Source organism: Peromyscus californicus, unplaced genomic scaffold (genome assembly GCF_007827085.1).
Source record: "Peromyscus californicus insignis strain IS unplaced genomic scaffold, ASM782708v3 Scaffold_15__1_contigs__length_86483966, whole genome shotgun sequence".
Classification (NCBI taxonomy): domain Eukaryota; kingdom Metazoa; phylum Chordata; class Mammalia; order Rodentia; family Cricetidae; genus Peromyscus; species Peromyscus californicus.
The window spans coordinates 37318769-37339463 of NW_026294447.1; the positions used below are offsets into that span (position 1 = coordinate 37318769).

Here is a 20695-nt window from a genome sequence, read left to right on the forward strand (position 1 = left end):
CACAGGGCAGTGTACCACCCAACCAAGTGCCATACTGGGTACCACAAGCCTAGGCAGAGCAGGAAGGCCTGAGGCTCCTTGCAACTCTGCCTGGAGACCTTCAAACACAGAACAGGTGGAGGAAGCTCTTGGCCACCCTACCACTGCTGTCTCTCAGAAGGTCTGTCCTGAGGACTATCCTTGCTGGCCCAGCTGCAGGCTTCTAGGTCGCTCTGTGGGAGGCCCTGGGACATGAGGGAGCTGAGGTTCCAAGAAGACAGGCTCCCAGCTCTGCCCAGCAGAAACTGATTCTGAACATCTGCCAGGCCCTTGGCCTTGACAAGCTGCAGTTCAGCACCACCCAAGCCTCTGTTCTAGGGCCAAGTGGGAGTATCCTAGATAGACCAAAGTTTCCGAGGTGGTACCTGGTGACCTCTGTTACAGAAATGCCCAGCTGAGTATAGCAGACACAGAGGAGAACAATCCCTCCTCAGGCACCACACACTCTTGCAGACCTCGCTGTCATCAGCCCAGGCTAGAATGAGCGATGGGCACAAATCCCGTCATACGGATCTTACTCTCCAATAAATATGACCATTATTTGGTCCTGAGAGCCACATCCTGGGCCTCGGGGCCCCTTCTACTTTGTCAACTTCAGCAACTGTTTAAGGAATCGCCTCTTCTCTCTTCTCTAAACATAGCCCAGAGTGGTTTTCATGACAGCCTGCCCATTCCTAGGCAAGAGAAGGTTCCAAGCGCAATAAACAAGCCCGTTACATAATGGGATGTCAGGCAGGGATAAGTGCTTTGAAGAAAGAACAGAACAAGAGGAGGGAAGGGAATGGCTGTAGGCGGGAGGGCATTTCTGTCCTCCACGACTCAGGACGAGCTCCTGGCGATGGGGTGTGGGAAGAGTGGAGGGTCTATAAGAGTAAGTACAGGACTCAGTAGCAAGGAAGCTAGAAGGTCCGAAGCAGAGCGAGCCAGGAAAGGGCCAAGGCAAGTTCTGAGACAGCAGCAGGGCCTTGTGGGACTCCGTCAGGACTCCAGACTTTCCTCTGGTGATGTGGGGAGCTACCAGGGCATTCCTAGCAGGAGGGTGACATGATTGTTTGATGTAATCTTCATTTATTTTTTCAGATTATAAAGTGAACACTTTTTTTTTTTTAAATTGAGTCTGGCTTTTATAGCCCAGGTGGTTTCACCAACTCTTCAGTCTTCTGAGCTCTAGGATTACAGGTGTGTGCCACCATACCCTGCTATCTCAATCACTTTTAAGTATACAGTTAAGCACTGGTAAATATTTGTTATAAAGTACAGTCATCACTCCCAGCCACCTTGGCAACTTTTCATCTCACAAGTCGGGGCCTCTGTACCCACAGAATAGACCTTCTTTCCTCGCCCTCAGCCCCAGGAACCAAGGACACCCTCGTATAGTGAGGCGAACGCTGTGGCCAGCGGGGAGCAGACATTCCAACTGGGACTCTGTGAGAGGGGATAGGTTAATTAGGATGGAGCAGAAAATGAAGAAGACAGCAGTGGCGTGATATGTCGTCACAAGGGCCAGGAGTCCCGTGTGGAGAGAGGTGGGCCAGAGAGAAGTCCAGAAGCCAGGATAACGGTAGTAATACAGGAGGCAAAGAAGGATGGGAAGGGAAGGCCTGGGGCATGTTGCATCTGGTCACGCTACATTAGAGACACTACTGGCTGGATAAGGAAGTTAGGCTTGAGGCGGGTGTGTGTGTGTGTGTGTGTGTGTGTGTGTGTGTGTGTGTGGTGTGCTTTAAACCCAGGGTCAGTGAGGATGAGGTTTAAGCAAGGCACTGGCCAAGACTGTAAAGGGAGCAAGCATGGGTGAGGAGGAAGCCCGGAGGCTGAGCCAACACAGAAGGAGAAGAGACTCCGCAAGGCAATTAGAAGGATCTATAAGGAGGATCCGAGGAACCAGGAGGGGCTCAGGGAGGAAGCGGGGAGCCTCAGGGCTCACCGCTCATGACAGAACTATGCCAGAGAACCAGGAAACATCAGCCAAGTAGAGGATGCTGGTCATACTGTCAACCATCAACCTGGTTTCTCCCATGAGACAATGGAAAAGGAAAAGGGGGAGGGGGAGGAGCTGGTGTAGATGGAAAGACTTGAAAGACTTCACCAAATGCAAAGCACGGACCAGATGCAGAAAGAGGGTTCTGAGATATTAGGGGAGCTGGAATCCGGACAGGGATGAAGTGATGCTGTGGGATTCATGAGCTCAAATGTGAAGAGAATATCTATGGACACATAAGGAAGATGAAAAGGCAAAGAACACGGAGCCTGGCTGAGAAACTCTCTAGCACAGAGAGAACAGGGAAGGGCCAGCCTTAAGGTGATGCTAGATGGGGTCCATGTGGACTCCGTACTCCCTGGATTTTTGCAGCGGGTAGCGTTTTTCCATAAAGTGTGATCAACTCTAAGTGCTGCTGAGCAGAACAGCCAGCGAAAGGCTGAGAAAGGACCCCTGAATTGGGCAAGATGGAAGTCACTGGTGCCTTCGATCAGAGAGTGGAGACAAAATCTGGCAGTGGTAGGTTCCCATTCTCATAAAGTTTGGATAACTGAGTTATAACTGTCATTAGGTCACACGAGGGAGGGCAGGTTGGGAGGGGACAAGATCCTGTTCCACTGCAGCCTTGCTGGACTGGAGAAAATGCTTTCTGAGCAACAGCGGGAACAGCATTTCCGGAAGGCTACTGATCAACGTCTGCAGCCCCCCTCCCCACCAAGCCCTGCCATCGGAGCTGAACAGAAAAAAACTGCCCAGCTGACAGCATGAAAATCCAGCTGGCACCGGCTGCCCCCTATCTGTACTGTGAAGAAGCAGCCCCAAGACAGGGCAGCTGCCTCAAGACAGTCTGTTCCCAGGCAACTGCAGGCCCATTCCCGGAGCCCTGGAGCCTATGGGGGAACTAATCCACCTGCTCACGTGATGGTCACTTTTCATGCTGTGCTCTTCCATCATGTTCCAAGCTGTCTTTATGGCCACTTGCCTGTGGGGTCCCACACCCTAGACCCATGGACTACTTCCCTTGGGGAATAAGTGTGCTGCGTGTCATATGTGACTACTAGGTATCATTGTGTGCTTGACAGACACAACATAGGAGGAAATATTTATTCCATCTCATGACTCCAGAGGATCTCAGACCACCCCAGCAGGAGGACATGGCAGAGTTCACGGCAGTAGGTATGGATGATGATGATGGTGCATCTTCATATCCTGGTGGACCAAGAAGGGTGGGACCAGAACCAGGGATCAGGCGCCCACCTTCAAAGCTTCCTTAGTACCCACTTTGATCAACCAGATCTCACCTTCTAAAGGTCCCACGGCCCTCAAGATAGTTGCCACAAACTAGGCCACAAGCAGTCAAAACTATCCCACTCAGATTCAGACCATGGCACTGACCATCCCCAAGCACAAATACAAGAGAAGGTTCTATCACTTTCAAACTAAGTTCTAAATGGGCAATGCTGGGGACAGGGTGCCTTCTCTACGCAGCAACGTAGGGACAGGGCTCTTTCACTCCTGTGTCCAGTACATGACCTCCAAGGTCACCATGAACTCTGCTTTAAACTAGAGAATGACCGAGCATGAGGGACGTGTGGACGTTGGAGCTGGGCATGGCGTGTGTGGAAGTGCTCCCCATATCCACACAGACTACTGTTAGAACTGTCCCCTGTCCCGCCTGGAAACTGGTTGATCCACGTGTGCCGCGAGAAAAGAACTGGATTTGGTGGCCTCACAGCCAGTCTTAACTCAAGACCTACAACTCCTCCACCACCTTTGCCTCGGGCCTTCCCTTCTGGACCTCTTCCTTTCCACCCACTCAGGCCTTGGGCCTGCTGATCCTATCCCCCCCCCCCCCCCCCGATCCTGCTCTGAGCCTCGGTACTCTGTAGCTTTATCTGGCACAGGTCAAGGCCCACAAAAAGACCAGCCATGGAGGTTCAGCACACAGAACATGTTTATTTCTTGTGAGTGAGCGTATAGATTCACAACACAGAGCAAGAACGTGTGGGTGGCTGGGGGTGGGGACAAGGGCCTTTCCCACTGTATTCTTTCCCGCTCATCTGCCCAGGCACAGTTCCCCCTCAAGGGTTAAACACAGAGTTAGGAGCCCGCAGCTGGAGGGTGGCCAGTGAGCAGAAGAGGGTGGGGAGACAAGATTCAGCCCTGCTAGACTAGAGCAGCAGGAAGAGCCTTGGAATCCAGGGCCATGTGGGATGAGGTCACTCCTCCTCGCCCTTAGTAGCCTCTCTGTTCCAGCTGGCCAGCTTGGTTCCCCACCCCAAAAAGAATCCTGGGGAACTTCTACCAGAAATGCTGAACCAAGAACATAGGAAATTTTGTATAGGGCATCTGAGCTTTGAGACCTTGGGTGCTCACTGCCACTGAAGAACACCATTCTCCCTGTTCCCCTTCTCTGAGCTCCCCAGAAACACTAAAGATGCTCCTTCTCTTCATTTTTGGAAGGTAAGCAGCCTGGCAGGAAAGCATCAGACACTGAGCAGACGAGATGGAAGGTTCTAGAAACCTAGTCACTTTACCCTCACCTTGGCTGAGGCTTCTCTGAGAAGAGCCCCCACGCCACCTCGCTGACCAAACTCTATTTTGCCTCATGGGGAGAGCTAACCAGGCATGCAGGGGTGCATCATCTGTGGGGATGAGAGGAGCCCAAAGGCTCCTCTGGAAGGAAAAACCACCCCTCTGCAGCTGACCAGGAGCTGAGACAGAGCCCTCTTCCACCACCTCTCTGGGATGGCCAAGGGGATGAGGGCCAAGGTGCAGAGGAGCCCTGGGGGAGGGGCTGAGGCTACTATAGACAGATGGACAGACCGAGACAGGTGAGGGCACTGGCTCTTCTCTTACTCCTCATCCCAGCCTCGGCTCATGGCTTGCACCACAGCTCCGTAGAGTTGGCTCCAGGCGTCCCTTGTGGCTGGTGTGAAGTCAGGACCGAGGCACCTCTCCAGCATGTAGAGCAGGGACTCACCCACTGTCTGCAGAGAGGCAAGCGGTACTTAGTCATCTGAAGGCAGGAAGGCATCACTCCATTTACAGGTGAGAAAGCTGAGGCCCTGGGCCAGTAAGGGTACATAGGCTTTTCCTCTCTCCCTCACAGGCTCATGCTTCTTAAGCAGGCCCTGAGTGTAACCTGGAGCGTCACCCTGTGCCCACCTTTCCCTCTAGATGTGAGGATTACAGTGGATAAAGAGCATTTCATCTCGCCGGGCGGTGATGGCTGTGCACGCCTTTGATCCCAGCACTCGGGAGGCAGAAACAGGCGGATCTCTGTGAGTTCGAGGCCAGCCTGGGCTACAGAGAGAGATCCAGGACAGGCTCCAAAACAACACAGAGCATTTCCTCTTCTATCTTTACAACCACCTCATGAGAGGGGCCTATGCATTGCCTGGGGACTGTCCGCTCAGACCAACCACGTCAAGTGCCTGCGGATTGCACTTTTGCCACCTGCAAGGTAGCAGTGAGATTAAAAAGCCTATCTCGTGCAGCCAGGGAGGCATGAGTTCAGATTCCGACCAACACTCACAGCCTAGATGACCTGGCGCAGTTTGCCCTACCCTCCAAGCCTCAGCTGCTTCATGAGTAAGACGGAGAACAAAAACCCAGGTTCTGTAAAAAGCCCTTGGCACAGCAGCTGCACACAGGATACCTTATCATTCATCAAGTAAAAGTAGGTTTATTTATCCCACATGTATTACTGAATATCCCCAAAGGACCAGGTGCTGTGAAAATGCCCAGATGGAGACGGCAGTCAAGGCCATCCCTTGTGACTGGTTCTGGCCAGCAGGACATTAGTATAAGCTCTTGCCCACTGGGGCTTGTAGCAGTCCTTCCTTGCTGAGACTTAGCTAGCCTGAGGAAGGTTTAAAAGCTCACGGGTCGCCTTAGACATCCTAGCCCCAGTGGAGGTACACTCAATATATAGATGACTCCAATCAGACTCCGGGGAAAGAATTAAGTCTAGCCACAAGAACTCAGAAATTGCTCTAAGGGAGGACTTTTGAGGTGGTCTGACACCTACAGAAAGGTGTTCAAATCAACTGATGCCAGGGTCACTAAGCCTTCATGGTTCTTTTTGTTTGTCTGTTTGTTTCGAGACAGGGTTTCTCTGTGTAGTTTTGGTGCCTGTCCTGGATCTCGCTCTGTAGACCAGGCTGGCCTCGAATTCACAGAGATCCACCTGACCCTGCATCCCGAGTGCTGAGATTAAAGACATGCGCCACCACCGCCCGGCCAGCCTTCACGGTTTTTTTTTTTTTTTTTTTTTTGGTTTTTCGAGACAGGGTTTCTCTGTGTAGCTTTGCGCCTTTCCTGGAACTCACTTGGTAGTCCAGGCTGGCCTCGAACTCACAGAGATCCGCCTGGCTCTGCCTCCCGAGTGCTGGGATTAAAGGTGTGTGCCACCACCGCCCGGCAACGGTTCTTAAAGAAGCCTCATTAAAGAGAACTCTGAGGCTCTGAGAGGTCCGGTCAGTATCGGGCACATGCAGGCAAGTAACTAGAGTAGGTCTTTATCTCTGGTCATCGAGAAACTGGGAATGTGGAGGAAGGCCAATGGACTTTGTGGGGGGGGGGGGGGCGGTGCTGGGAAAGAGTGGCGGCTGCAGCTCTGGAGTAAGAAAGTACCCCACTACCCACCGAGAAGGAGCTGAGCCTCACTCCCACAGCCCGGTGCTTCCTGCCCAAGCCGGCCAGGTACTCCTCCAGTGAAGAAAGGTCCTCCGCATGGGTCGCTGCAGTTTCAATTACCAGCATCACCTGTCAAGGACACAGAGGGTCCAGGCCAATCCTAGCTGCTTACCACCACAACCTAACACCCAAACTTCTCAACCAACGAGGCTTTTAGAATGCCGTTGTCCAGGGTCAGTGGTGGCAGGCAGCCAGTGTCTGTATACAGTAGGTGCTCAGCTACCAAATTTCCACCCATGAAGCAAGCCCTTCTCTTTTGAGGATTTCAAAACCTGTGACGTACCTGTAGAACAATACTGCCCGCATGGGACAAGGGTAAACTGAGGTGTTGTAAAGAGCGTGAGCCCAGCCTAGTTTTCATAAGCAGGTAGCTCCAAGTGGCCAAGATCCACCGATACAATCCATGGGAGCCAGAGGACAAGACTGAGAACACCGTACCAGGCTGGGTCCAGCTGGCTTGAGGACAGGGTGGGGGAGGAGGCTGGGTCCAATCCAGAGCGATGGGAAGGGTGTGTGTGCGTGTGCGTGTGTGTGTGTGTGTGTGTGTGTGTGTGTGTGTGTGTGTGTGTGCATGTGTGTGCGTGCGCGCACGTGTGCTGTCTTCCATATCCCAAGTCCCTTCTTCCCTACCAAGACAATGTTCTGCAGGTCTGAGACCTCATGGCTCTGCCTCCCTCACCTTCCTAATGTGGTCCAGGAATTCTGGGGAGGAGAGACAATCCTCAGGGCTGGAGAACTGGCGGCCGTTGTACTGGAAGAGAGGCAGCAGGCTGGGTTCCAGGGTAAAGAGCCTGTGGGTTGGGAGCAGCGATCATCAGCAGTGAGCGGCAACCCAGCAGACCCTGGCTGCTCAGAAGAAAGCCACAGGACCTTCCTAACGGGGTACTGCCAGCTTAGTCAACGTGCCCTCATCCCTTCTTTGGGCACCCTCCAGAGGACACTGAGTCCCCAGCCTCTGACATTACCTGGCAGACCGTAGCTCCTCCTCAAATAACTGAGGTGACTTGAGTTTGAGACAAGCAGGAATTTCAACCCAAAATCTAGGGGAAATTTCCTTTTGGGATCCAAACTTGCCAATGTTCTCATATCTGAGGAGGCTGGGTGATGACATCAGGAACACACGCCTTGTACTACTGAGCACTCAGCAATTTTTATCCATTAACTATAGTTGTGTACCCCTCATACTTTTAAGCTGTGAGTTCAGAGGAGGCAACGGAAGCCCAAAGACTAAGCAAGCTGCTTTAAGTAACACAGTAAAGTCACAGTGGGCGCCAGAGTAGAGGGGGAGGAGTTTGAAAAAAAAAATACAGTTGGCACAAACAGAAAATGTCAGCCTCGCTGGGGAGAGCTTGCCCTTGTGTGTCACTCTTTTGTGTAACTAAATGTATTCCCTTTCCATCTGGGAGCGGTTTTGCAAAGTCCTTTTCCGAAGTTTTGGATTGGCCTAGGGATCTGCAGTGAGAGAGGAGTGTGGGCTTTTGGTGATGGCAGAGCCTGAGGTGAGGCTGTAAACCGGCCGACCTTCTCCCGTGGGGCCTGCTTGCTCCTTCTCTCTCTCTTCCCGGTGGTGAGACTGGACGCCTGTCGCCCCTCTCCTGGAGCTTCTCTGGTCTTAAGCCCGTGTTTTCCTCGGATGAGTTCATCTGGCTGGGGACTGGGTGTGAGCTCTCCCCAGCCGCGACGACGTGGCCTCTTTCCACTCCAGGGTGGGTGGGGGGGAGCAGGAGCCCGTCCCACGCCCCAGCGGGCCTTCGGGTCACTCATCTCCTCCTCCCAGCCCGGCCCCTGTGGGCGGCCCTGCAGTCACTACCCATTGAGACATCACAGGGTAGGGCAGAGGGCACTGCATCCACCTGCCTGCTCGGGGGTGGGTGGGGTGGTGCGGGTAAGGGAACCCAGCGCCCCCCCCCCCCCCCCCCCCCCCCGTCAGTTCAGGTGGGAGTCGCTATCTGGGAAGAGCAGACGGGACAACACCACCTGTCGCTGCGCGCACACCCCTCTCTCCGGAGCACCACTGCAAGCGGAGGGAGCCCGTTTCTCCTCCTCTGGTGACAAGCCCAGCAATCTGAAACCCACTGCTGCTGGGCACCCCTCCACTTGCATCCCGGGGCCCGGCAGCGCTCACCTGGAGAACAGGACAGTGCCATGTTCCAGAGGGCTGCGGCTCACCGTCCGCCAGCTCTGCCGGATCAGCTCCGACTCTGGGCGCTCCATGCTCTCCCCGGAGAGATGCGGGAGGCAGGGATGGGACCCCTCGGGGCTTGGGTGCAGTCACTGCACGTGCAGCGCCATGTCCGCGGCGACGTGGGGGGGATGGGGTGGGGTGGGGAGGGGGGGGTCCAGGCCCAGCGCCTTAGTTGGGCGGGGCCCAGCAACTGCGCCTTCGCTGGTCCAGCGGAGAGGATGCGTACCCGCTTGCGCTTCCGGGGACCCCGCTCGGGCAGCGGCGCCCTGTGCCCCGAAGCTCCCAGAGAACCGCCCTTTAAAGCTACGGAGGTTCCCACCCCCTCCGGCCTAGGGAGGCTTGTGTGCTCCCTCGGCACCCGCCTCAAGCAGGGACGACCCGAGGCCTGGGAAATGTCCAGGCTTCAGAGCCTAACAGAAATCGCTGAGCCTCCGGGTTTGCTTCACTCTCGAAAACTAGCAATGCACTCAAAAACAAACAAACAAAAGACCGTGAGTGGTGGCGCATGCCTTTAATCCCACCACTGGGGAGGCAGAGGCAGGTGGATCTCTGTGAGTTCGAGACCAGCCTGGTCTACATCGTGAGTTTTAGGGCCGTCAGAGCTTTGTGGAGAGACACTGTCTCAAAATAAAAGGGCTGTAGGTTTTCTGGGCCTAGCTAGCTAGTTCAGCGAGTTCCAGGTTCAGTGAGAGATTATCTCAATTAGTTGGAGTGCCTGAGAAAGACACATAAATTAATACTATTTTCTAAAAGTGGCTCAGGTAAGTCCTGTGCTTGCCATTCCGCGTCTGCAGCCTGTCACTTAGCACTGTTGTTCTCTTTCAAGCATCCAAGTTCTTTGGTCCCAGCGCAGTTCCATCGGCTCAGGCATTGGAGAGCACGCTATTCATCTTTCACTGTGGACGCTCTAACCTCTCTCCTCTCTTCTGCAGCCTCAGATGTAAGGGTGTGAGTGGTAAGGTCTCTAGAGTCTTTTGTTGCATGGATGCAAATCAGTGTCCTTGGTCTTTAGTTATGAAGAGCCTGTAGTTCCATGGGCAGCCCGGTGCTGGATGTGCTCAGTCCCATGCCTTCTAGAACTTTCTAGGGGCGCCTTTCTATCCTGTTCCAACCAAGCTCCTAAGATTGATGTTCCGGAACAACCTATTCCACTCTTCTCCATCTCTCTGTTTATCTTTGGATCCCTCGACTGGAGCAGGAGAGCCAAGGGCAGCCTGGCAAAAAGCCCACATCCTAACAACTTCGGGAGACCCCAGGCAAGGACACAAAGGGAGGGAACTTTCTGCAATCCATCTGGCCGGTCTGCATCTTCCACTCCACCCAGTTTTTACTTCCTGGAAGTCCTCACTCAAGACCCTTGTTGCCTCTTCTCTCCATCAGAGGTCTGAGGAGTTCATGAGAGCAATGGACTCATGCCTTCCACGGAGGAACCAGCACCCAAATCCGCAGCTCCTGTCTTCCCGAAGTCAGGAGTGACAGGACTGTGTGTTCCAATCTCTGCTCCCCTTGGGGGTGACAGAAAAACTAAGTGTGCTCTAATCTCTGCTCCCCTTGGGGAGAGGCCCCAGGATCTGGTGTAGCCTAAGCAGTCAGGGAGAAGTATCCCCACCACAGATGGTCTGAATTCTGCTTTGAGGGGCTAGAGGGGATCTCTACTTCCTGTGGGATATTCACACAGGAGGTCACAATCTAGGACAGTTGAAGTGTTCTCTAGTCAGGGCTGTCAATGTGTCCTTGATGTCTTTAAAGAGTCAGCAGATTGGGCATGTGTCCAGACACTCTGCCCATTAGCTGTGTCCCAACAGCCCTGTGAAGGAGATGTTATTTATTATACTCTGACCTTACAGTTAAGGAAATGGGAGGCAAGGAGGCTAGCTGGCCCAGTCGCACAGTTAACAAAATGGAGGGGCCAGAGCTTAACCTCAGTTCTGATCATCTGACTTATTCTCTCCACTGCCTCCCTCAAATTAATAGACCACAACCAAAAGCCACGCCCATAACTCAGACTGAGCCAAGGTTACTGGGTCTGAGTGAGAGTGTGCTGGCTAGTTCATACAGCCTTACAGCTGACTGTGCACTCTTCCCAACTTCTCATTCATGGACATCAAGTCAGTGCCTTGAAATGGCCACAGAGGAAGTGTCTGCACCATGGAAAATGGCAAATGCTATAAACCAGGGCATAGTTTTGCCCCCATAGGAAATCTGTTATAAAATATTTACCTCCACTGGTCTGAGTACCCTTGGGGGAGCCCGGAAAGCCTGGGTCTTAGCTGTACATTATGCAGAACTTTATACAAAGCATCAGGCTGAACTACACCCCAGCTGTGCCTAGCCTCTCTCAGTGTCCAGGGCTTCAAGGGTACCCCAGGCAGGTGCTTCCAGTCCAGAACTGGGCGGGGCTGGAGAAGCTCCAAAGACTCCTTTTGCACCAAGTCCCGCCTCATGATTTTCTAATTGTGGATCATTAGGTAAGTAATATAATCTCTCATGGGTACAATGGAGACAAGAGCAGTGGCTTCCCTGGGCCTTAGGACTCAATGTTACGTGTATTAAAATGATGTTAACTGGCTGGCAGGGTGGCACACGTCTTTAATCCCAGTACTCGGGAGGCTGAGGCAGGCTGATCTCTAAATCTGAGGTCAGCCTTGTCTACAGAATGAGTTCCAAGACAACCAGGGTTACACAGAGAAACCCTGTCTCAGAAAACAAAACAAAACAAAAAACCAGATGTGTTCTAAGCTATTGCCATTCACAGACCGTTTGGTCCCTTTCTGATTTGCCTGTGCCTGGCATCTTCCTGATGCCACCTCCAGAGTGGTAGGAATGACCTATCTTCCTCCCCAGGCTGCCTCCTGCCATATGGTCCCTAGGGAGGCTAAGAGGTAGTCCAGAAGACTCCCAGTTTCACAGAGGCACTAATCCCTTCGACCTTGACCTTCAATCCAATGCTGTCAGCTGTCACCTTCTGTGTATTCTACGGGGAGTAGAGGAAGCCCTGAATGAAAGTAAGGAGCAGACGAAGTCCCGAGAGAATGCGTATTATTGAAAAGGTCCTCAATGCCTCAGACCCATGGGGATTGGCAAAGCTTTCCTCTGGTGCCTGTGGGAATGTTGATAAAGTGTACAGAAGGGATGGACCCCAGCTTCTTCCTTCAGGATGTCTCTCCAGCAGGCAGAGACTGCCCCTTAGGAGACCTCCGACTGAGACTAGCTAACCCCTCCCCATGCTGTGTATAATAAACACACTGAGGCTCCAGGCACGTAGCTGGTGCATCTCCATCATAACTCACATGTCCCAGCTTTTCTGCATGTGTATCTGTTACTTCCTCCTTTCTGCATCATCCCAGTCAGGTGTTCAGTACCATGCCCTGCAGAACAGGGTGGATCCTTTACAGCTGGCACTCTGGACAGAAGACCATGTCAGGATGGGGCCCTCTGCTGATAGGATAGGAATTTGCTATCACACTGGGCCTCACAGCTATCTCAGAATTAGGGGGAAAATGGTTCCCTTGTTTCTTTCTATACTATCTGGGAAAGTTAAACAAGAAAAAAGTAGGCTCAGCTTCTTACTGGTTTTAGCTTAAGGAATGGAAACAGTCACTATCTCTCATGTAAGCAAGTACTCAGGAAGGCCCACAATCCCCTGGTATTAAGCCAGCATCTCAGCTGGAATGAGAATGGCCCCAGCCATGAGGTACCATGTTGGTTCTTGCCATCTAAACATTTTTCTCAAGGGCAAGTCAGATCCAATTAAGCACAAGAACAATGTAGTGTCGAAAACAAGAGCTATTTATTACAAAAGTAATGGTCTCAGGTTATCTCTGGAAACTTAAAAAAAAAGAAAAAAAGAAAGAAAACAAAACGTGGCGAGTCAAGACACTGGCTGGGGTGGGCTGCTTGGTACATCCTCCTCCTTGCCAGCAGTCTGAGACATACCACACCTCTGTCCATTCCTGAGGGCTGCAGCCCACATGCAAAGCAGCATCCTAGAGCCCACTGCCCTCCGTCTTCCAAACAGAACCCAAACATTTAGTGATGTCACTAAGTGGCCTTTTCCTCGTAGACGTACCTGCCAGTTTGGGTATGGAAGAAGAGGGAGTAGGTGGGGAGCACCCTTCTTCCCATATTGGAAACAAGAGACCCCTTCTGTCCTCAGTGGGACATTAGGGGGAGGGGCGTGTCGGAGCCCACTGACTCTCCCATCTACTCTGGCTCTCAAAGGCTACCTACCCCCTGGTTATTTCAGGGTTCCTTCCCTCTAACAAGTGCCTCCAGATATAAGGCACAAGAAAAATCAGCCACCTGTTAGATGCCCCATGGGTCACCTTGTTTTGAACCAAGCAAATTCCTGCATCCCCTCTCAGGAGAATCTACCCAAACGTTACCCCCACTGGGCTCGAAGAAACCAGCCCTGCCTGAGCCTGCAGGCAAAGGTTGGGGAGGGCAATGGGAGCGGAGCTCCCCAGTCCCTGCCAGAAATACAATTAAGCAGGCAGTTCAGCCTCCACACATAAGCCACACTTCTGCTTGAGGGGAAGAGGGGAGTCAAAAAGGGCTGCAGCCAAGAGAGAGGATGGTCTAATTAGCTACCTTGCCTTGCTCTTGACAGGGCTGCATTTCCTCTATTAACCTTAATGATGCTCTAGCTGAATGTCCAAGCAAGGCCCAGAAGCTTCCCTCTCTACCACTCTAGGTAGCACAGCCTGTCCCTGAGACCAATTCCCAGTCTCCATGGCAACCACCTCCTGAAGATGCTTTAAAGAGCTCTGACCCTGTCAGAGTCGTTGGAAGCTACAGTGGAGGGAAGATGGAGTGTGGCAAATTCATTATTAAACTTGAAATATCAAAATCTTCTGGGATCAAATAATTAGTCTGTTCTGAACTGAAAGGAAGAAGGCAGACTGAAGGGCTGCTCTGGAGTTGGTTTAGTTCTGACCAATTTTCTCACTCCCTTTGAGCAAGGAAACGGAGGGCCAGCTCTGAGCTTCAGGTGGTGACAGGAGAAGCTGTCATGTGTTTGCAGGTGCTCTGGGTCTTTTGGGAAAGACAAGGCAGTGTCAGAAAGGAAGGAAATGACAAGGAAGCAAAAGACGGTCTTATCGGGGAGGGCTGGGAGTGTGAAAACAGGAATGCCATGCAGGAACAGAAACATCGGCTGAGTGTCCCTTATTCCCACACCCCAGTAAATGCTCAGCCCCCAGATCTCTGCTCTGACTCAGTTTCTGGCTCCATCAGTCAGCAGGGCTTGGTCCTCAGAGCCAGGCAGATGCAGAGCAAAAGGGATGGTCAGTGAGAAACAGACTCTGGGCACACAGCAGCCAAGATGTGGGTTCCACCCACCCAGTTCAGAGAACAGGGAACCAAACATCTAAGGAAGGCCAATCATAGACTGGCAACTTCTCTGCCAGCTTGTGCCCTGAAACCCAGAGCTCTGTACACACTAGAGGCAGGACGGTAACCACAGAAGACACTGCGGGCAGCAGCCGGGCCCTGCAGTGTGGGGGTGCTCTGCTAGCCTCACTGGAAGCATGTGGGAAGAAGGGTAGGAGACTCTGGATGCCCCCACCTGCTGTGCCGGTATAACACCATGAGGGGCGGGGCAGCACTCTCAGTCCTCCTGGAGACCAAGGAATTTCTTATGGACCTTAGAAACCTAAATGAACCAAATCCAATGTGAAAAGATACCAGAGAATATCCTGTTAACCTTGGAGCACTTCTTGGAATTTATGACACTTGACTCCAGTTCCGTGGTCTACACTCCAAGGGGACTGGACACACGGACCCTCCCATGCTCCCACCTGCTCTCCTTGTGTTGCACAGGAGAGGGAACTGGTACCAAGGGTGCTGGAGGTCAAGTGTCCTGTGTGGGGGCCTGCAGACAGGGCTGCGGCTCCAGATAGTGCTGAGTTAAATCCAGGTCTCTTTCCCAGTTTGGTCCTGGGGGTAGCAGAATGCTTTAGGCTCATCAGGCAGCTCCCCTGAAGCTGGAAAGGTCCAGGATCTGGCTTCACAGCTGAGTGTCCCTGGATAATACCTGGATCAGGCTGGGGTCCTGGCAGTGGCCTCAAAATTCCCATGATTCCAGCCACCTTAGTCCTGCCATTGGACTCTCGGGTTCCTGGGCCAGGGGACCAACCATCCCATAAGCCAGGGGGTGGAAGAGGTAGAAGCTGTGAGAGTGAGAGAAAGGTGGTCAGCATCCCATAACTTCACCAAGAAGCTCTAACTGCAACCCCGCTGCTGGGGCCCATCACACAGCATAAATAACCCAGTCCATCCTTCCATCCGTCCATCTCTCTCCATCCAAGTCCACTGTGACAATAACAGCTGAATGACCAGGAAGGAAAGGGCTTTCCCCAGCAGGCCTAACAGAGGTAACCTTTTAGGGTCTGGCCATGGAATGCGTGACTCAGAGTGCTTGCCAATGTGTAAATTACTCTTCCGCAGGCCACACTACAATGGCCCAGGACTCTTGACAGGGGCTCTGAGACTTCCAAGAAGGCAGAGAAAGGAGGCCTTTACAAATATGGTCTCTTTACAGGGCTTCTGAGTCACACTCCTATACCCCCAGCCTCTGCGTCCCATCCTCCCTCTCATCCCACTATCTGATGTTTTAGCAAGGAGCTACTGGGACTAGAAAGGGGTATCCTAGGGTGCTGTCAAAACTAAGAACCACTAGCAAGGAGAAGGTGGAGTAAGGCCCTTGTTGTTCCTACCCAACTACACATTAGGATCACTTGGGTCCAACAGATTCAGAACCCCTAGGGACATGACCCAGCCATGGGAAGACCTTAAAAGCACCCCAGGGATTCTCAAATGGACCTAGAGCTCAGGCTGAAGGGTAATATAAGGGGACACATACCTGTAGGCAGTTGCCAGAAGCAGGCTTAGGATTCCCATCGCATGTATTCTGCTACCCATGGGGGAAGAGGCCAAGGCCCAGGCACAGAGCCGCAGCAGGGTATCCCACAGGATACCTGTGGAGAGCAGGAGACCTGTACCAGCCCATCAGGACAAGCCCTGGGAATCCCACAGGAAGGAGGCACCACACTAGGTCTCCTCTCAGTTTCTCAGGGTGGCCGCACCCTCCTTTCTGGCCTCCCACTGCCTTCTCTCCCCAGGGCAGTGCTGACCTGTCAACATGCTAGAAAAGAGCATGGCTGGGAAGTAGTGGGTGGAAGTAGAGGATCCGGCCCATCAGGAAGAAAGGGAAGTAATGGAGCATCCAGCCCAGCAGCAGCTGGCCACCTCCGCGCAAGCAGCACTCTGGTCAGCCCCTGTGCAGCCCCAATCAGCACGATGAGGAGGCAGAGCCTGGGCTCAGCCCAGCTTTCCCCCTGTCTTGGTGTGTGTCCCTGAACAGGTCACATCATCTCACTAGGCCTTCCTTTCCTCACATGGACTACCCCAATCCCACGGCAACTACAAAGAGTCCCTGGTCAGTACCCAGCTTGGCAGGGGGTGCCCACAGGGCCGGATGTGGGGCATCTGGCAGGAGACACACGCCCCCAGACAGCTGCCTTCCCTGTCTCTACTCCCCACCTCTTGGTTGTCAGAGACATTCCCCCAGCAGCGAGGGCAGAAAGGAGGCTGGGTGGGGGGAGTGTCTGGGGCTGGGACTGTCCAGACATGGAGCTGGCAAGGACAGACTGGTCTGTGGGGTGTCTAGATGTCACCCGTGCCCAGCAGTAAAGTAACCAAGAGGGCAGCCATTGCAGTGGCCTGGAGCTACCTCTCTCTCCCCACTAGAGGACAGGGCCATGGACCAAAGGGGCAGACGAGGAAAGAGGGGGCTTGTCTGGCTCCAGTACGAAAGTGAAGTTCTGAAGGCCAACTGCTGGGGGTCTGAGCCTCACTGCCACCTCCACTGGCTCCACGTCCTATGACAAGCTCTCGGTCTCACTGGGCCTAGTTTCCTAACACACGGAGAGGGTGATGGCACTCTGCTACAGGCCTCTGGGAAGATGCAAAATGCTGAGCCCAGTGTAAGGTACCACTCGACTGGGGGGCTTTCAAAGCAAAGGAGAGGAAGTGTGTGCAGTGGGGAGGAGAGGGGAGCCCCACAGCAGGCAGACCCTCCCCAGAGTGCAAGCCCAAGCCAGCTGAAAGACAGAGCAGGGAAAGCTGGGGCCCTGACCTTCCAACTCTGCAGGCAGCTGTACCCCTCTCTGCATAGCGATGACAACGGTGCTCCCCGAGAGGAGGTAGAGGACAATGCTCACCAGATTCAGCCACCAGACCACCTGTACAGAAGAAGAGCTGGGGATGAAAGGGCACCAGCTTCTACAGGCAGATCCGTGGGCCTAAGCATTCAGAACTGGAATACTCACAGGGTTGCCAAGCAGATAGACTCGGAAGTCTGTGTCATTGGCCCCTGAGAAGCGCAGGCCCTGTGGAGCAAAGGACACCCAGCTGATCCAAGGCTTCGCTCATCCCCAGCCACCCTCACCCAAGGGGAAGAAGGTTATACAGACGACACATCTTTCACAGACAAGCAAACAGGAGGCTCAGATGCACTCTACATGACCTCTCTGGGAAGTGGGAGTCGGAGTCAAGCAGCAAACAGAGCCCCTTTCCTGGCCAGTCCCCCAGCTGAGGCTTCCCCTTGCCACCAATACTCCAGCTCCACAGATGCAATGGTCTCTTCCTTGGTTCTGTTTCCTGTAGGAGCTCCAGTCTTGGGCCCTACCTGATAATTGATAGGCCAGTGCCAGGGTTTGGATGTGAACTCATGGTCCTTGGGTTTGAGGCCGTTGTTTCCCTGTAAGAAGGCAGCAAAGAAAAGCTAGTCAAGAAAGAGATCTAACTAGTGGACACAGGCATGAGGCACAGTGATCTGATATCCAGCCAAGTGACAAGAGAAGCTCCAGTGATGCCCCCTCCCCGGCACAGAGCAACCAGGATCCCACTGGCAGCCATTGTCCACTGCTTGGAGTAACTGCTTAACTCTTCAAACAAGCCCCCATCCCACCAACGACAGCCCACATGGGTAAGAGCAGTGCCCAGAGGGTGTGCGGAGGAGAATAAAATCAGTACTGGATTCCAACACAACGGAGACTCAGAAAAGATTGTTTTAGCTTAGTGTCTCAGTGGCTTTTCTTTACTGCCCTTCACCAGGAGCCTTTCAGGTTATTATTTTTCTAAATGCCCTCTGTAATATTTTAATAGGATAGCCACATTATATAGCTGTTTATGGACTATATGAATACCTGTGAGAGGTAAGACTTTTTTTTCCCTCCAAGAATATTCTCTTTGGGGAGAGAAATCATTTCCAGTACTCAGTTTAGTCTGAAGAACTTGAACAAAGCCAAGACTACCCAGTGACTTGTCTCACATGGCAAAACCAGGCCTTAGCTAAAACAGGAAGGAACAGAGCTAGGATCCCAGACACTAGCTCCCAGGCCTGAGCCATCCCTGTCACCAACACAAACTAGGGAGAGGAGTCAGCTGCTGAGTAGGCAAGCTTTCACAGCCTTGCCACGACTGACATTTTGGGCTCATCAACTTTGTTGTGGGGCTGTCCTGTGTTTAGCACCTGGCATCTACTCACTGGAAGGCCAAAAGAGTCCCCATGCCCCATTCTTCAGCTCTGCTACCCAAAAATGTCTTCAGAGATCACTAGATCACCAGAGAGGCAAAACTACCCTCAACTGAGAGCTACTTGTTTATCCAAGAAAGATCTAGAAGGTCATATTTAGTGACCTGCTACCAAGAAGCCTGACTAATTCAACAATGTGAGGGCTTGAGTATAGTTTAGTTTGTAAGTCTCAGTATGGCAATGAGTTGGTCTTAAAAAGTGCTATTAAGAGGTAGGTGTGTGTGTGTGTGTGTGTGTGTGTGTGTGTGTGTGTGTGTGTGTGTGTGTGTGTATGTGTGTGTGTGTGTGTCCCAAAAGGATCAGCTGCTTATCCCCTGAATCACTGTCCTAGTCACTGTTCGTGAAAAGACACTATGACCACAGTAACTCTTATAAAAGAAAACATTTAACTGGGGGCTTGCTGACCGTTTCAGGGACTCAGTCCATTATCATCATGGCAGGGAGTATGGCCTGATCTTTAGGTGTGTTTGGGGGGGGGGGGTGTGGAGCTGGAGCCCACCTGGGCCTGGCATACACTTTTGAAACCTCAAAGCCCACCCTCAGTGACACACTTCCTCAAACAAGGCCATACCCCCTAATCCTTTTAAATAGTGCCATTCCCTAGTGACTAAGCATTCAAATATATGAGCCTATGGGGACCATTCTTATTCAAACTACCACATTCGATTCTCTGGCCCCCAGAGGCTTGTAGCCATATCATAATACAAAAATGCATTCAGTCCAACTTCAAAAGTCCCCATAGTCTATCACAGTCTCAACACTTTAGAAGTCCAAAGTTCAAAGTCTCTTCTGAGACTCATCGCAATCTGGCAATCTCTTAACTGTAATCCTCTATAAAATCAAAATCAAACAGCAGATCACATACTTCCAACATACGATGTCACAGAATAAACAGTACCATTCCAATGGGGAGGAAATGGCATAGTGAGGAAATACCAGACCAAAGCAAGACCTAAACCGACATGGCAAACTTCAAAATCTGCAACTACATGTCTAATGTTAAAGCACTCTCCAGATCTTCAACACCTTTCAGCTTTGTTGACTGCAACACACTTCTCTTTCTTGGGCTGGTTCCAGGCCTGATCTGCAGCTTTGCTTGGCAGGTATCCCATGACTCTGGCATCATGGGTCTAACATCTTGGGGTCTCCAAGTCAATCTAGGCTTCATCTTCACACAATGGCCTTTCTGTACTTCTATGCTGGCACACCCCTAACACATGCCTGGCTTTGGTGGCTTTCCTTAGCCGTGAAGGGATAGTCTACATCTCCTTTCTTGTGTCCTTGACTCTAAAGCCAGAACCACATAGCTGAAGCTGCCAAGTTCTGTTTGCTGGGACTGGAAGCTGGCCCCTTGTTTAACTACATTTACATCAGCTTTCTGTTGTTGACATTTCCTTCATGGCTTAAGCTTTCCTTTAACTCCTTTTCACAAGTAGAAGGCTTAGCTGGGTGGGATTCTGCTCTGAAGTTACCACCCCCTTCCTTTTATTTAGCAATAGGCTTTTCTTTAAACTTTTATCTCCTTGAACACTGAACTTAGCTCCATTACACTTCCTGGTGCTCCTTTTCTCCTCAAACTTACCTTGTGTGTTTCTCTTTGTCCAGTTTGCTCCTTCCTTTTATTATAGATCTGCATAATAGTGATTACTAATAACTACACAACAGAGTCAATACTAAGCTATCTTGAAATCTCTTCCAAAGCCAATCCAAAACTCTTCAATTTATCCTCAGGCAGATTTTTAGGACAAAGGCAAAAAGCAGACACATTCCTCACTAAAATATCTCAAGAAAGGTCTCTAGGCCACTTACTAATAATTTTCCCCTCTGAAATTAACTGAGTTGGGCTGTTATACTTTATACATTGCTCTCAGCTGTCTTCCATTCTCCTACTAGTATGGCACATGAAGTCCCACTTGAAGGGTTCAACTGCTTTCCTAATGCAAAGTCCTAAAGCTCACATTCCACCAACAAGCAGCATGGTCAGGCTTGTTACAGCAACACCCACTCCCTGGTACTGACTTGTATAGCTCAGTCACAGTTCTGTTGCTGTGAAGAGACACTATGACCAAGGCAACTCTTACAAAAGAAAGCATTTAATTGGGCTTGCTTACAGTTTCAGGGATTTAGTCCATTATCATCATGGCGGGAAGCATGGCAGCATGCATGGTGCTGGAGCAGTAGCAGAGAGCTA

The 20695-nt window shown here is 51.9% G+C and overlaps 2 protein-coding genes across 3 annotated transcripts in view; both read right to left on the minus strand.

The window, feature by feature from the left end:
• Positions 1-3956: 3956 nt before the first annotated feature.
• Ngb (neuroglobin) lies at positions 3957-9050 on the minus strand. Of its 2 annotated transcripts, none has more exons than XM_052738192.1 (4): positions 8847-9050; positions 7401-7512; positions 6671-6790; positions 3957-5006 (listed from the first exon to the last, which is right to left on the minus strand). In XM_052738192.1, exons 1-4 carry the CDS (start codon positions 8933-8935, stop codon positions 4899-4901), a joined length of 429 nt encoding a protein of 142 aa, XP_052594152.1. In that variant the 5' UTR covers positions 8936-9050; the 3' UTR covers positions 3957-4898. The 2 variants fall into 2 exon arrangements, with proteins under 2 accessions (XP_052594152.1, XP_052594151.1); XM_052738191.1 differs by having other exon boundaries at positions 3957-5010; positions 8847-9048.
• Positions 9051-12674: 3624 nt separating this feature from the next.
• Pomt2 (protein O-mannosyltransferase 2) overlaps positions 12675-20695 on the minus strand; it is a 44363-nt gene continuing 36342 nt past the window's right edge. The window contains 7 exon segments of the mRNA XM_052738622.1: positions 12675-15076; positions 15769-15883; positions 16040-16079; positions 16081-16172; positions 17044-17149; positions 17237-17296; positions 17596-17667. Of these exon segments, the coding sequence (XP_052594582.1) occupies positions 14971-15076; positions 15769-15883; positions 16040-16079; positions 16081-16172; positions 17044-17149; positions 17237-17296; positions 17596-17667 (591 nt within the window). The 3' untranslated portion in view covers positions 12675-14970.

Excerpts from the sequence above, each read along its gene's own strand:
- Ngb (XM_052738191.1), bottom strand. The coding sequence starts at position 8,935 with ATGGAGCGCCCAGAGTCGGAGCTGATCCGGCAGAGCTGGCGGACGGTG. Across the intron at positions 7,513-8,846 it reads GGCACTGTCCTGTTCTCCAG|GCTCTTTACCCTGGAACCCA; the intron begins GTGAGCGCTGCC and ends CCCAACCCACAG. Across the intron at positions 6,791-7,400 it reads TCCTGGACCACATTAGGAAG|GTGATGCTGGTAATTGAAAC; the intron begins GTGAGGGAGGCA and ends TGTCCTTGACAG.